The sequence below is a fragment of the Hylobates moloch genome, unplaced genomic scaffold (assembly GCF_009828535.3).
Source record: "Hylobates moloch isolate HMO894 unplaced genomic scaffold, HMol_V3 SCAFFOLD_11, whole genome shotgun sequence".
In the NCBI taxonomy this organism is placed as follows: domain Eukaryota; kingdom Metazoa; phylum Chordata; class Mammalia; order Primates; family Hylobatidae; genus Hylobates; species Hylobates moloch.
In genome coordinates this window covers 74854585-74871857 of record NW_026652286.1, presented here as the reverse complement: position 1 = coordinate 74871857, position 17273 = coordinate 74854585, and the positions used below count along the sequence as shown (strand labels likewise).

Below are 17273 nucleotides of genomic sequence, written 5' to 3'. Positions count from 1 at the left end.
CCTCACAGGGTTGTGTTTTGATGGCATTCACAGAGTTAATTCCTCTTTCCCGTGAGGGCCCCACAGTTGTTGTTAGGTCAAACCCTGTAAAGCTTCAAAGGTTCCGAGTCCCCTCAGTCTGACCTATTCAGTGATCTGCACATTGTTTTCATTTAGCTGCATCTAGTCCAAGACGAAGCTTCAAAACCACAATTATCTGCTCTTTTTTAGATGCATATTCCACGGCCTTGGAAAAATATCTCAGAAACCCAAATGAAGAACTGAAAACAGTTTAAAACACACACACACACACACACACACACACATTTTTTTAAAAAGCACTGATATACCCTTATCAAAATGTACACATTTGGAAGGGGAGGGGTTCCTTTGTGCAAATGTGATTTACTCATGAGATCTGGAGGGGAATATGGCTTTCTTTGTTTTCTGAATGAAGAAAAAAAAGAACATTTATTTTTCGAGAGACAGAAGAGGGGGCAAAATGCTTTCACTGGGCCATTTCTGGGGTGACATTTTCCTCCTTAGGATGGGAAACACTACAACACTCAGGCATAGGATGGTACTCATCACTCTCAGAAGCTAAGCACAAGCAGACATCAGGTCACTGACAAAAGCTGGTACTCCTGGTCTGAGGTGTTGCATGACAGCCTGATTATTATTGCAGCTAAAAAAATCATTTTAAATACGATCACTGTTTTTCTCCCAAAATGTGAAAGGAACAAGTGATTCTGGTTAGTTGGCCATTATGACATTCCCCCACCCCAACCTGAGGAGCCCTAAAAATCTGATTCAGATCTAAATTTCTCAAGTTTACAATGAGAAGGATAAAAACACTACTGGTAAACGTTGGGTGGGCAGGGTCATTTTTAATACTATAAAGCAATGTGATTTTATTTAAATGTGCTTTCCCAAGTATATTTACAAAAAAAATTAGCAACCAAAAGCATCTAAAAAGGTTTTGAGATGAACCTTTACCAAAACGAGGGTCAAGCCTTGGGTCTAGCCAAGAGGTGGTCTTGTTCTTATGGTTTATATAGTAAATTTCTCCATCCTGAGTCATGGCTTGTTCCCATCCATCAGGAAGAGGACCTATAATACAGAAAAAAAAAAAAATCATGGTTTTTATTTGGTGCACCTAAAAAAAAGTGGGAGGGGGTACTAATTTAAAAAGAAAACACATCTTAACAAAACGATTCATTGAAACATATTTAAGGCTGTGTTCAGAGAAGAAAGGTAAACCTATATACCTGCTTCTTCTCCACTAAAAAGAAACCACCAAATAATAAAATGAATATTCCTCAACACAGAGATGAAGAAAAAAAAATTTTTCTCCAAAAAATCCTTTCGGAAGTCATGGCCCAAATAATTATTATTACTGTTAACATAAGACACAGAAGAGCTTGCAGCTCAGAAACTACCATCCAATCCAATCAGTTTTGTGACAATACCTTACTAGGAACACCAAGGTTCATTAATAAGAAATATATGCAAGTATTTTTAGAACATCGAAAATATCATAAACATTCTATTTAATATAAAGCACACTTTAGCTAAGACAGCCAAGCTCTATTTATTTCCATGTTTTATGTGACTGGCTCACATCAAGAAAACTGTAAGACAGAAACCTACAGTCCAAACAAAGCTTATTTTTAAGCAGACCAGAAACTGCTAATGGGTGGGGGTTGCAATTTGAAGTTTAAGCTTGTTGGAGGCTTGGGAGGAGGCAAGATAAGTGCTAAAGTTGTTGGAAGGCCAACTTTAAGGAAATGTCATTTGAGAGATAGGACTAAAGAATACAGTTAACTCTAAAAGGACTTTCCTATCTTTATAGGAATAGAGAAGTCAAGACAATTGCTCTTGGGAGGTAACAGCAATGAAAAGAGAGGCCCAGAATAAATAACTAAAGTATTCAAACATAATTCCTCCTGATTTCCTTGTCCCTCCCAACTCCCCCAGTTCCCATTTCCAACAGGAATCAAAAGAGCCAGGGCAGGAGATACAAACTGGGATAGTCAGTACATGGCTAAAATCTTTTCTTCTGCAGACTAACATGAATTGAACACTTACCTTATGCTAGTCATTGTTCTTATATATTATGTACATTAATTCATTTAATTCTTACAGTAAACAAATGACATAAGCAGTAGTACTACTTATTCTAATGAGGAAATTGACGCACAAAGTGCCAGGCTGATCAGCCTGGTACGAGATCACAAAGCTAGTTAGTACCAGGAATGATATTCAAACCCAGGCAGCATGATTCCTAACCCACTGACTGCTCTTCACAACTATACTTCTTTTCATTCATCTCCCACAGATGACCAGAGCCTAAGTATGCCTCCTATGCACAAACAGAACAATTCCCTTCTTCCTGTATTGGCAGTCCACACCAGTCTCATGGGTGATGCTGAATAAGTAACTTTGGTTAAACTGACCACTTACACAAGGCCCATGGGACTCAAAGTCCTAATTTTAGGCCAGTTTCATTTCGTATTAGGAATAGATCAATTTGCAGCTGCATTTTCAAAGGTCTACTTTGATGGGGTAAAATCCTGTTAGGAAATGCAGACGTGTGGAATTAGTTTTCTCTTTGCCTAGAATCCTTAGGAAGGCTCCCCTTCAGTCCTGGATGTGTAGTACACACTACTAACCAAGTCCAGAGGTAGCATTTGTTGTACGCATCCCAAGTTTACCAGAGGGTGAATGAGAAGCAAACCTGTTTAACACATGTATATCAAACCTTTTCTCACCAGCTTTCACTGTCATTTTGGGCTCTATTTCCTCCCCAGAAAGACAGAACTCCAACACTGAGTATTAATGGTTTGCTACTATCTTTAGCTGTAAAATGGCTGAATTATAAAATGCTTTTGCAAAACAACTAACTGTATTTAAAATTTTTAGGTACTGAAAATACCATGTGACTATACATGGTGATGAACAAGTCAAGTCAACAGCAGTCACTGAATGCCTTTGGGAGCCTCAACTCAACAACCCCAAAAGATCTCATCATAGCTTTCAAGCCTGCTTGAATATATGGATTTCATATGTGTGGTTTAAACACACACACACACACACACACACACACACACACACACACACACACACATTATTCCCCACCTTAGCTGTCTGAATGAGAGCCACAAGAGACATCTAGGATACAAACCAAACTTCCCTACCTGCTCCACTCACTTCATTTTGTAAATTCCACTTATATTCTCTCTGATGGGTCTGTCACAGTCCATCTCAGGGAACTCGGCCATCAATACTTACCAGCTCTCTTTTTTGACCACTTCCTCAGTAACTGGCTTCTCATCTCTTCTCACTCCACCTCTATCAGTCACCAGGGGTTTCTCTTCTTAAAATATTTTCGAATCATCTTTTAAACATGTCATTCATTCTTACTCAAGAATATTCCCATTGCTCTCCATCAAGAGGAAAATGCCTAAATTCTTTACTAGCTGGACTCATTTCTGAAGTCTTCTTCAGATACCCAGTTTTCCCACCAACTTTCCACAAAATCATGCCGTCTCCTTGTATATGCCGTTCCCATTATCACAGATACTCTGCATCCCCTGCCTCCTAAACTCTTCGTCATCCTGCAAGAGACAGCTCAGATTGTCACTTTTTTAATTCAGCCTGTCCATATTACCTCGGACAGAAATTAGTTTCCTCTTCCATTCTCCATGAACATCTAACAGGTAGAGTTAAAATTACTTGTTTACATATCTGTTCTCCTGGCAATGATCAAGTCATTCATCTTTACAAGCTTGTAGGCTAATACCTGAATAGCTGCTCAATAAATGTTTGATGGAAGAATGAATGTCTTGCCTTTTAAGTAATATTTTGAACTTTCTATAAGCTTAAAATCATATAGAACATATATTATTTGCAATTAACATTTATACCAACATATATATACCAAATATAAAATAATACTTTATATTCATTTTATCTTTCATTTAATACTCTCTGGGTAAAAAATATAATGTTATGTGGAAAGAGATGGCCCAAAATAGGATACTTTCTTTATACTGAAAGAAAGCTGCTCACCAAAGGCAAGGAATAGATTAGAAAAGATCACCTTTAAATAACTTTTCACCACACTATCTTTGTTATAGAATTAAGATAGAGGAAACTGAAAATAAACAAATCTTCCAGTGTTAATGAAACAATACAGATCCAGGCTTTACTCACAAAAAAAGAATTTTTAGTCAAGTGGTCCTTAGAAGAAATTCAGTGACTTGATTCTCAATGTAGGATTCCAAGTCATTCTCTTAAACTAAGCTAACTATTGAATAACCACAAAAAGGAGAGAAAGCAAAAAGTGGTATGTTTTCTGAAAGTGAAACAAGTTACACTTAGTGAAAATGTGTTTCAATCATCTGTTTGGACTAGGGTTAGGATGCAGGAAGGTTAAGTCCAAGTGGGGAAATGTAGGATTCCCACAAAAATAAATGTAAGAGGAGACCACAGGGGGTCGACCAAAATAAATTTAGGATGCCTTTATGTTCAATTTATATTCTGATTGTAATGTGCTATATATTCATCAGAATCACCTGGAGGGTTTGTTAAAACACATGTTGCTGAGCCTTACCCCTATACTTTCTGAGTCAGCAGGCCAGGGACTGGGCCTGAAAATTCCCAGGTGATGCTGATGCTGGTCTAAGGAACACACTTTGAGAACCACTGATTTAAAACAACCACTTAGGGCCAGGCATGGTGGTTCACGCCTGTAATCCCAGCACTTTGGGAGGCTGAGGCAGGGGATCACAAGGTCAGGAGTTTGAGACTAGCCTGACCAACATGGTGAAACTCCGTCTCTACTAAAAATACAAAAAATTAGCCAGACGTGGTGGTGAGGGCCTGTAATCCCAGCTACTCAGGAGACAGGCAGGAGAATCACTTGAATCGGGGAGGTGGAGGTTGCAGTGAGCCAGATCGTGCCACTGCACTCCAGCCTGGGCAACAGGGTGAGACTCCGTCTCAAAACAACAACAACAAAAACAAACAAAACACAACCACTTAGAATTCTTTAGCTATTACAGAAGTATTTCTTAAATTTATCTGAGTTATACACAACCACATTTATTCATTTTAGGCAGTTTGGATCGATCTATGAAGCCCTGCAGGTGTGGGAATAGTACACAGCCATGTCTGCTAGAATTAGGCAAATCTACCATGACAAAACAGACACCAAAAGGGCAGTACTTTTTTTTTTTTTTTTTTTTGAGACAGTCTTTTTCCGTCTCCAAAATTCATTTCACATTTGTCCTTAATGACCAGGTAGAAATAAGGATTAGGTGACAGGAAGCAAGAAGAATGGATGTGACCCACGGGAGTTATTATATTTTTTTTGAGACAGGGTCTCATTCTATCACCCAGGCTGGAGTGCGGTGGTGCAATCCCGGCTCACTGCAGCCTCGAACTCCTGGGCTCAAGCAACCTCCCGCCTCAGCTTCCTGGGGAGCTAGGACTACAGGCACACACCACTATGTTCAGCTATTTTTTAAATTTTTCTGTAAAGGTGGGGTCTCATTATGTTGCCCAGGCTGGTCTCGAAATCCTGAGCTCAAGAGATCCTCACACCTCGACCTCCCAAAGTGGTGGGATTACAGGTGCGAGCTACCACACCTGGCCGAGAATTACTACTGGCCATTTAGCTTCAAACCATTTTTAGTTGAGAAGTTTTCACTTCCTCAATACAGATGAAGAGTTCTTTCTCTGTGCTAGTAAAAAATTTTCTTTATATCTATGTCACAGCATTTATCATTCAGTATTATTTCATTATGTATTTCTTCCTGGCTAGACTATGAAATTCCTGAACACAGGAGTATATATTTTGCATTTTCCTTTTTGTCCAGCATAGGACCTACTAATTAGAAATACATTAGGAGGCCAAGGCGGGAGGATCATGAGGTCAGGAGTTCGAGACCAGGCTGGCCAACATGGTGACATGGTGAAATCCCATCTCTACTAAAACTACAAAATTAGCCGAGTGTGGTGGCGCACACTACTGTAGTCCCAGCTACTCAGGAGGCTGAGGCAGGAGGATCTCTTGTACCCAGGAGGTGGAGGTTGCAGTGAGCTGAGATTGTGCCACTGCACTCCAGCCTGGGCGATGGACGTGAGACTCCATCTCAAAAAAAAAAAAAAGAAAAAAGAAAAAAAAAATAGAATAAATGTTGGCTGAAATGAACGTAATCAAAATGAAATTCAGTTAAAATCTATGCTTCTAAAACAAAATATTGTTTCATTCTTTCTGTGTAAGCTCAATTTCTGCATTATTTTTATATGTCATTTAAACTGAAGGGACAGGGATATAGCAAATACTTTTATTCAACAAGTATTTATTGAGTTCCTACTGTATTCAGGCCCTGGAGATGAAGCAATAAACAACACAGTCCCTATCTGATGGAATTTATGTTCTAGACAGAAGACAGTACAATGCTGGCTAATGATAAGTGCAGCAAAAATAAATAAAGCAGCATGCATGAAAGAAAGAAAAATGAAAAATGGGAAAGAAAAAGAAAAATGGGAAACAGTTTTTTAGAAAAGCAGATCAAGAAGGGCAGGAAGCGACCTGTAAGCTTTGACCTAAATGCATTCCTAGCCAAACATGTGACGTTCCGGGCATGGGTATTCCAGGCAGGGGAAAGCATGAAGAGGCTACTACGTGTGGATGGGGCAGAATAAGCAGTTCACTTCATTTTTATGGTTAAGAATCTACCAGAAAAACTTCCATCATTTCAACCAGTAAAGGGTTGAATGGGTAATACTTAACGGAGATTACCATTATTAAACAGTAATTCCAATCCCCCAAACTCATGACAACCTCTAGATTGGTGAGAATGGGTAATACACATTTTCACCCCAATTAACTTTTACACACTCGAAAGCTGGGCCCTTAGACGTGAAAAAGATGTGGAAGCCTTTCAAGGCTGGGCTATCATGCCTGACCACCACACCAAAGCCTTCTTTAGAAGAAAAGATTAAAAGTAGGTCCTATAGCAAAAAGGAAGAGAGAAATAGGCCAGCATTTTATTGAGACGTAAAGAGGGTGACATGGTTTGGATGTCTGTCCCCTCCAAATTTCATAGTGAAATGGGATTCCCAAAGTTGGAGGTGGGGCCTGGTGGGGGGTGACTGTGTCATTGGGTAGGGGGTGGGGTCCCTCATGAATGGCTTTGCACCATCCCTTTGGTCATAAGTGAGTTCTCATTCAGTTCACCTGAGATCTGGTTGTTTAAAAGCCTGGGACCTCTCCCACTCACTTTCTTGCACCCTCTCTCACCATGTATCATACTGGTTCCCACTTCGCTTTTGCTAGGATTGTAAGCTTCCTGAGGTCCTCACCAGAAGCAGACACTGGCACCATGCTTCCTGTACAGCCTGCAGAACTGTGAGCCAAATTAAACCTCTTTTCTTTATAAATTACTCAGTTTCAGTTATTCCTTCATAGCAACACAAAATTAGATTGACAGAGGCTGAGAAATTTGAATCAGGATAAGCAGAAAGAGAGTAGTAGGCAATATATAAAATAATTCATAAATTAGAATTACTTAAACTTGAGGGAATCGAGTTTTTACGTAAGATTTACTACTAGTATTACTTGATTGACAACTTAGCTGCTACAGCAAAAACCAACTCCCTGTGATATTTTAAAAAGAAATACTCCATGTCATAATACTGAAGGTGACTCACCATCAACTTCCTGCTCTTGCCTAAGGACCTTCTTGCATTAGTAATGACTAACTAAAACCATTTGCCATGTCTATTCAAACAGGAAAGTCTTGATTAACTACACCACGAGTAAGAGGACCAACCTCCCTGTCACCTGCCCCACAATTTGGGAATAAAGAAGTCACCCAGGACACTGAAGTTTACTAAACACACCCTGATGAGTGGTACAAATTACAGGATTATCAAGTAGTTTCCTTAGAAAGTAACAAGAGTAGCTGGAAGAGTAGATTCAATGACCTTTTAAAGGAACATTCTGCCTGGTGCTTGTTTTGAAATTCTGGTCTCGTGTATTTATGATGATTCACAAACTGTTTTTACTATATACAAGGCACTTTTCCTAAGTTCTTTGCAAGCAAATATTAACTCACTTAACAACCCTATGATGGAAGTACTATTATTATACCCACTTTACAGATGAGGAATCTAAGGCAAAGAAAAGTTAGCTTGTCCAGGATCATTCAGCCCAACCTATTAAGTGGCAGAGTGAGATTCAAACCTTGATAGTTGAGCTCTCCAGAAATCATGCTCTTGAATACTACACCACAAGTATGACAAACAGTAATCATACGTTTTTTGAATCCTCTTTTCTTGGAACTTTCATGAAATCCCATGGCTTGTCATAGTCACGTAAATGAACTAGTCTTTCTCCTCCAACTGGACATTTGACACCTCACAAGATGTGTTCCCATATTTTGAGTGGGGTTTACTTTAAAATGCCATTTCCATTTGTCCCTCAAATAAAACTTTCACATAAACTTTTTTTTTTTTTTTTTTGAGACCAAGTCTCACTCTGTCACCAGATTGGAGTGCCATGGCGCAATCTCGGTTCACTGCAACCTCCACCTGCTGGGTTCAAGCGATTCTCCTGCCTCAGCCTTCCGAGTAGCTGGGATTACAGGCGCCTGCCACCACACCCAGCTAATTTTTGTATTTTTAGTAAAGATGGGGTTTCACTGTGTTGGCCAGGCAGGTCTCGATCTCTTGACCTTGAAACTTTCACATAAACTTTTACATTTCCATGACAAAGTTTTAGCAGTAACTTCCAAATTGGTCTTATTCAACTCCAACATTAAACTTTGTATGTACCACAGCCACACAACCATCTTACCTCACCTCCTCTAAGGAGGAAGTCCTCTGCCTCAAGGCTCAGCTCCCTAAAGGAAAATTCTCAAATTTTTAGCGGGTTATCCTCTATAGTCAGGCATTATATAGCACTGCTTCGGTACTGAAAGCATCCAACATGCCAGGCTCTATCTATTCCTCCACATCATTCCTCATCCCTCCTCATTCAATCTTCTTTCAGTTCCTCAAACATCTCCTCTCCCAGCTCCAGGACCTTCACAAGTACAGTTGCTCCCTGCAGGAACTCTTCTCTCCACCTTCTTTGCTTAGCTAACTCCCTCTCATCCCTTCCCACTCTGAATGTCACTTCTTCCTAATAACTTGTCTACATATAGTTTCTTCTCCTATTTCATCAGCTGCTTTCTCTCTGGTAAGACGATTCTATCACTTTAGTAATTCATTCAGTCCTCCCAGCCGCACGGTTTGTTCACTCCTGTCTTTCTAGTACCTAGCAGTGTCATGCACTTTCTACCTCCATACATTCTCAGTATGTCCACCCCAAAGCCCGTGTCCTCCCAGCCTCCATTGTTTTCAACCCACTGAAATTCTACTTTTTTTTTTTTTTTTTTTTTTGAGACAGAGTTACTCTGTTGCCCAACCTGGAGTGCAATGCTGTGATCTCAGCTCACTGCAAGCTCCACTTCCTGGGTTCAAGTGATTCTCCTGCCTCAGCCTCCTGAGTAGCTGGGATTACAGGCGTGCACCACCACACCCGGCTAACTTTTGTTATTTTTAGTAGAGACGAGGTTTCACCATGTTGGCCAGATCGCAAACTCCTGACCTTGAGATCTGCCCACACTGGCCTCCCAAAGTGCTGGGATTACAGGCGTGAACCACCGTGCCCGACTCAATTCTACTCTATTCTTATGCCATATCTTTGTGAAGCTTTTCTCTAATCTGTCCCACTAGTAAGACTCTTCCCAACCTATAAATTGAAATTGCACCTGTTCTGATTTCTTGAATACGGTATGTACTGTCTTGTGTTCATCACTCTTCTACACTGAGTTTAACTATAAGCTATGTGGAACTAAGAGAAAAACTTATCACTCTGCCCTAGAATATAGGGGAAAAGTTCTCCATTTTTTATGAGTGAGAATGTGCAGTTTTGCAATGTTGCTCAGGACAAAGATAGCAACATTTATTAGAAACCACCGCCTTGTTAGTAGTTTGTGATACTTTGGTCTGCAATTTGTGCAGATTTTTGGCTTTCAAAATAAACAGGAACTAAAATGCATCACCTCTGATTCTTCTTTAGTTTTCTTTACAAAGGAGTCTTCCATAAACATAAATATCTGAAATTCATATGCTTGACCATATATGCCTTAAACAATCCCTATCAAGTTCTGCCCACACTACCAAGATTTTTAGGCAGACACAATGGAAAAAGTTATACACAAATTTGCTGCATAATGACATTTCAGTCAATGATGGATCACATATAGAATGGTGATCCCAGAAACTTATAATAGAGCTAAAAAATTCCTGTCACCTAGAGACGTCGTGGCTGTCATAAGGTAATGTCATAGTGCAACGTATTACTTCTTCTATGTTTAGATATATTTAGATATACACATACTTCCCACTGTGTTACAACTGCCTACAGTCTTCAGTACGGTAACAGGCTCTCCAGGTTTGTAGTCCAGGAGCAATAAGCTATATCACTGAGTCTAGGTGTATAATACAGTATACCATCTAGGTTTGTGTACGCCTACTCTGATGTTTATACAATTATGAAATCACCCAGCAACCCATTTCTCAGAACTTACCCCAGTCACTAAGCAACATATGACTATATTATTATCACTAACTTATTTTGTGGCTTCGATAAGCTGAATATGGGAAAATAAACACATTTACTGAAGAAAAGGCAGTCTATACATCAAGTTTTGGTAAAAGAAGTTTTTTTTTTGAGACGAGGTCTCGCTCTGTCACCCAGGCTGGAGTGCAGTGGCGCGATCTTGGCTCACTGCAGCCTCCACCTCCCAGGTTCAAGCAATTCTCCCACCTCAGCCTCCCGAGTAGCTGGGATTACAGGGGTGTACCACCATGCCTGGCTAATTTTTGTATTTTTAGTAGAGACGGGGTTTCACCATGTTGATCAGCTGGTCTCAAACTCCTGACCTTAGGTGATCCGCCCGCCTTGGCCTCCCAAGCTAACGATACTATAAACATACTGATGAAAATAAGCTTTGGGCAAAGAAATTTAAGAGTGGTGGCTAATCTATCCCGCCCACCCCATCCTGAGTTCAGGTTCACCCGTGTCCTATAGGTAGCTAGAAGACTCTTCTGCCAAACTACTAGAGCATGCTGATGAATCCAAGCCCCTTCTGGATTACAATGGGCAATGTGGTAGTGTAAGATGAAACTCTGGACCATACATTTTGAAGGCTTAGATTGGAATTCTGGCACTCCTACTTACCTGCATTCTATGCACCAGCATACTGGTGCACCAACCACTATGTTCATGTACCCTTTGTAGCAGATGCCTCCCTGTACCCCAATCATTTGCCTGCATCCTTCTTTTCTCAACAGACTCTAAGCTCTTGAAGTAGAGACACTGACTTTTTTGTCTTTGTATCCCTAGGACTTAGCACTGCCACCAAATACAACCAAAGTTTGCTGAGCTGACATGATTAAGAGCCTATCTGTGGAAAAGTATGATCGGTCTTTGTGAAGTTGCAATCTCTCAGAGACTCAGTTTGTGCCTTTATAAATAATAGATTTTTTTTTTGGAGACGGAGTCTCGCTCTGTCACCAGGCTGGAGTGCAGTGGTGCAATCTTGGCTCACTGCAACTTCTGCCTCCCGGGTTCAAGTGATTCTCCTGTCTCAGCCTCCCGAGTAGCTGGGACTACAGGCGTGCACCACCACGCCCAGCTGATTTTTGTATATTTAGTAGAGACGGGGTTTCACCATGTTGGCCAGGCTGGTCTCAAACAAGGCTGGCCGATCTCTTGATCTCGTGATCTGCCCGCCTTGGCCTCCCAAAGTGCTGGGATTACAGGCGTGATCAGCCATTGCACCTGGCCTGTAAATAACAGATTTAAGAAAAGCAGATAACATTTATTTTGCAGGGTTTTTATATTAAATAAGAGCTCATGAAATGATGGAACCACTCATTTGTATTTAGGTACTCAGTAAACGTTTCATTCCAGCCTAAAATGGGAATGATAAAATGATTTCTAGTGATATTTCTATGGATTTAAGCTTAAGCCATTCAATGGTATTCTATTTGTGTGCTCCTCTAACCAGCAGTATCAGTATCACCAGAAAATTGTTAGAAATGCAGAATCTCAGGTCCCAATCCTATTAAATCAGACCCAATGAATAAGAACTGCATTTGAACAAATTCTGAGGTAATTCCTTGACACATTACAAATTAAGAAGCACTACTCTAGAATACCGAGACTAACAAGGACCGCTTGTTTGATTAAACCTTTTCTAGAGCTACCATTAACTCAAACTTTAACAATACAGCAAAAGTACTATTCATTGGGTTACTTGATTAAAAAAATATTTGATACATTATAAATAAAATTCATATGACTTTAGTTTCATATTCAACTCCAGAAAGACAGTATAGTTTAGAGACTATGAAGGGTTTAGATTCAGAAAGACCTTGGCTCAAATCTTGGATCCAATATTTATTAGCCTTCTAACCTTGGGCAAATTCCTTAACCTGCTTGATGCTTTCTTTACCTATAAAACAGAGATGAACACTCAATGGATCGTTGAGAGAATTAAAGAACGTGTTTGACACAGGTCATGGCTCACAGTAGGTGCTTAAACGTCAGTTCCCTACTCTTTCTTAGAACAGTTCTACCATTTTGTTCCAATAATATATTAAACTTATTAAAAATTCATGTATACTATACCTAAGGAAGTAGCTTTAAATATAAGAAAATGAGACACTTGGATTTCAAAATTCAAATGATAAAAATAGGGAAAACCATAGCGGAAGACCCCTAAAGAAGATTTTTAATGGTATCCCAACATTTTCAGGACAAGGCTCAAACTTCTTAGCTTATGACACAAAGCCATTCTGAGGTGGTCTTCAGTCTCATTGCTCACCATCTGATAATTATCTCAAGGTAAAACTATGAAACTGTTTAAAAAATCATTTTCCTGTTTGTCAGGTTATAGCTGTAAGAACTTTCTAGAAGAAAAGGTCAAGTGTAAGCTCAGAGAGCCCACTAATATGCAACTCTTCAGACTTTCTTCAGTGCCACTTTAGTCTTTTAGATTTTAACTCAATGAAATGGCTTAGAGTTCGTTTATTAAGTTTATTTATGAAAGATTGGCTTTCTGTAAAGTTTTACTGAAGGAAAAACAAATAGCACACTTAGACTTCAGACTGCTCAAATAAATACCTTTCATTAAGATTTTAACCTAAAGAAAGTTTTACCACTTCCGTACCTTACTAACATCAAAAGAAAACCTTATTTTGGAAAACTGTGACTACTGTTGCAAGATTTATTCTATTTCACTTATGTTGCCTATATATGGTAGTCTATGAATATCATTTTTAAAGAATTAGCATCTTAATCTTTCACACAAATATTCCTCCTATGAGTCATAAAATTATTGTAGCAATAGAGTAACCAGAAGGATTTAGAAATCAGTGGGAAAGACAAAAATAATATTCCAACACTTATCAAGAGAATAAAACAGGCATTTGAGCTGGTTCTTAAATGGAAATAATTTAATCTCTTTCTCATTCTCTCTACTCCAAAGCTGAGCAAAGTTTCCAAAAATCTACCAATAATCACTGAAGAAAAGTCGAACACAAATACTTCTATTTTTATGCCCCAATATGTAATAAGTCATTTATTAAGAGAGTTGGTGGAAATGATACTCATGGATCTAAATTTTTTTTTTTTTTAGACAGAGTCTGGCTGTCTCCCAGGCTGAAGTGCAGTGGTACAATCTCGGCTCACTGCAACCTCTCTGCCTCCTGGGTTCAAACGATTCTCCTGTCTCAGCCTCCTGAGTAGCTGGGATTACAGGCACCCACCATCATACCTGGCTAATTTTTGTATTTTTAGTAGAGACGGGGTTTCACCATGTTGGCCAGGCTGGTCTTGAACTCCTGACCTCAGGTGCTGTGCCCACCTCAGCCTCCCAAATTGCTGGGATTATAGGTGTGAACCACCGCACCCGGCCTACCTTAAAATCTTAATAACATTCAAAATGTAAATGAACTTTACTATCCAAAATGATTACTTCAAAGGCTTCTAGTAAATTTTTTAAAATATTTGATATCTGTGCTCTAAGATCAGGTCAAGAGCACTCAACAGTCTTGAGTTTCTATATGTTTCCCCCTTTTTAGAAGATAATCTCTAAAGTAAAGCAAAGAGGACAGGAAAGAATTACCTTATCTGGAATAATCAAGCATGTAACTAAGTATACAAAACAGCACTCCTCAACACATTTGAGATGTAGATAGTTATTGTGGATAATCATGATACTCAAATTGAAATAATCTTTTAAAAGTATGTGGCACTATTAGAAAAAATACTGATCTGCAGCTACTGAAAAACAAAGTAACTATATACCCACATCTCAGCATAATGAATGTGGGTTTCTTTAAAGAAAGAATGAAGAAATTAATACTTTAAAAATCATGACTGGAATTAAACAACATCAGAGTGACTCCCAGTGGAGAGGATGTGAAAGGCTCTCACCATCAGAGCAAAATCAAAGCCATTAGTTGCCCTGACACGAGTGGCATCTTCATTATGCGGCTAAGTCAAGAGCGATGATTAGAAAGTGCCATTTATCAGCCATCACTGGGGTTTAACAAAGACTTCAGAAGAACTCCCATACTAGAGTAGATACAATAATTACAAGCTAATGCCATTTGCAACTTGGATATTGTAACTGAATTACTTTTTCTATTTCAAAAAGAAAAAATTTAAGTCTTCGTATTCCATATTGGCATATTTTATTAAAATGAAATGGATGGGCCATAGTTTTAAGTAAGAAAAATGGTGGTTGTTTCTATATTATCATTTTTTAGGAACTTAATCATCAAATAAATCAAGCCACAAGCTATATAAAACAAGCCAAGCTTCTTAAGGATTGGTTATATTGATTCTGGATTATTATGCTTTTCCTTGTACTATTTTTCCATTTCATAGGGCCATTTCTCTTAATTTACCTGCACTTCTAGATGGGAAAAAGAAAACAGCAATTTTGTTTAAAAAAAAAAGTGTTTTTATTTAAAAAGTTTTTAAAAAAGATATTTGGAATACGAGCCTGAGAGTCTAGTCAAATACGCTGTCTCTTCATTGCTCTGACTTTGGGCTTTATTTGTTACAGTTCACTGCTATTAGGTTTCCCGTCAGTATAGTCTTTTCCCATATATTGTGACTTCAGACTGACAATTTCCATCTTATAATAATCCAGAACTTTTAGAAGAATCAGGAACCAACTACTTGGAAGAGCCAATGACCTCAATTTGATGATAAAACCTACAGAGATAAACATAACTTCAAAGATAGTGTGGTAACAGATTTTTAACAAAGTAACAGTGGCTACCAGGTATTACAAACTGATTAAATTGTAAAATATCAGATCACATTTATTTACCTATTATATATGCAAGACACTATACCAGGCACTGTACACTATTAATAATACATTTTAACTACATGATATGGATTCTGTCATTTAATGCTTGCAACAGCCCTATGAGTTATTATCTCATTTTTCCAAGGGAAGAATACAGGTAGATACAGTAACTTGTCCAAGATTTCATGGACAATAAATGATGCCTGGGATTCAAACCAGGTCCATGGGATTTCAAGAGCCCTTGGTCTTAACCCTTATTGTAAATTGTCTCTCAGTTTCAAAGGTGAAAAGCAGAACTTTAAAGTTTATGAATTACAGCACATAAAGTAGGAATTACCAACACCTCAACCCTGCCGGCTCTGCAGCTTCTCACATCTTTACCCTCTCTGTGCTTTTTAAAGTTAAAACCTAAATCAATGTGTAATTTACCCATCATTTTTATATTTCATATCTATTCTCTAGCTCTCTCATTTTTCTTGGTAACAATCATCTCATTTGATCTTCAGTGCTGAGAGATATTACACAGGCAGGCAGGAGAACACAAGAGGCAAACCTTAAGTCAGCTCTATACTACTCACTTTGCTTGCTTCTGAACATTTTTCCCCACTTGAAGGAAGGTGCTTAGCACATTCCTCTAACATATATCACCTTTCATGATCAAGAGGGCATTTTCCCCACCCATCTTGAGGTACTTCCTAGGAATTCCTCACAGTTTTTCAAAGTAGAGAAATCTGAAAGTGCTACCTTGGTAGAGTTGGGAACTGTCAAATAAATCCCAATAATTTCTAACTTTAAAGCATATAAATAATGAATTCTCTAAAATGTACCTATAATAACACATTTGGGCTTTGGGTTGTTATCAAATGTACATTTCTCAAAAGCAGATAAATGCGTTGATTCTGCTTAATATAAATCAAGACATAACTTTTATTGATCCTAAATAGTCATTTGGCATACAGTTATTTCTGGATTATCACAGAATATACTTTGACTTTACTGTCCCTTGAAGATTCAGCAATCTTGTGGATCAGTGTTAACAAGTATACTACTTAAAAATTTAATATATATCATACACATAGAGCTAAGGAAGTTATCACTTTTCACTTCCCAGGCCTTTCTTTTCTATGTTGAACACAAAAATCGTGAAACGTTTACCTAACTCTCAATACGTGGAGAAAAACTACGGATCCTAAGCAGGCATCAAAAGGCTATTATATACAACTAATTTATATTATAACTTTTATTTTTTTTTTTGAGACAGGGTCTCACTCTGTTGTCCAGGCTGGAACGCAGTGGTGCGAACATGGCTCACTGCGGCCTTGACCTCATGGGCTCAAGCTATCCTGCCAATCTCAGTCACCCAAGTTGCTGGCACCACAGGCGTGTGGCCACCATGCCTGGCTAATTTTTATTTTTATTTTTAATAGAGATAGGGTCTCCCTATGTTGCCCAGGCTGGTCTTGAACTCCTAGGCTCAAGCAATCCTCCCACCTTGGCCTCTCAAAGTGCTCGGATTATAGGCATGAACCACCACACCCAGCCTTATAAATTTTAACTTTTTTTTTTCAGATGGAGTCTTGCTCTGTCACCAGGCTGGAGTGCAGTGGCACGATCTCAGCTCACTGCAGCCTCCGCCTCCTGGGTTCAAGTGATTCTCCTGCCTCAGCCTCCAGAGTAGCTGGGACTACGGGCACGCACCACCACGCCCAGCTAATTTTTTAATCTTTAGTAGAGACAGGGTTTCACTATGTTGGCCAGGGTGGTCTCAGTCTCTTGACCTCATGATCCACCTGCCCTGGCCTCCCAAAGTGCTGGCATTACAGGCGTGAGCCACTGCAC

The 17273-nt window shown here is 39.1% G+C and overlaps 1 protein-coding gene across 12 annotated transcripts in view; it reads right to left on the bottom strand.

Moving 5' to 3' along the window:
* YAP1 (Yes1 associated transcriptional regulator) overlaps positions 1-17273 on the bottom strand; it is a 123865-nt gene that overhangs the window by 46556 nt on the left and 60036 nt on the right. For 4 of the 12 annotated variants that reach the window (XM_058446884.1, XM_032167236.2, XM_032167234.2 and 1 more), the window contains exon 4: positions 970-1089. The exons of 4 other annotated variants lie outside the window; for them this stretch is intronic. In XM_058446884.1, the coding sequence (XP_058302867.1) occupies positions 970-1089 (120 nt within the window). The remainder of the gene's footprint in view (positions 1-969; positions 1090-17273) is intronic. 4 more of the 12 variants (XM_032167233.2, XM_032167237.2, XM_032167235.2 and 1 more) reach the window with 1 other exon arrangement.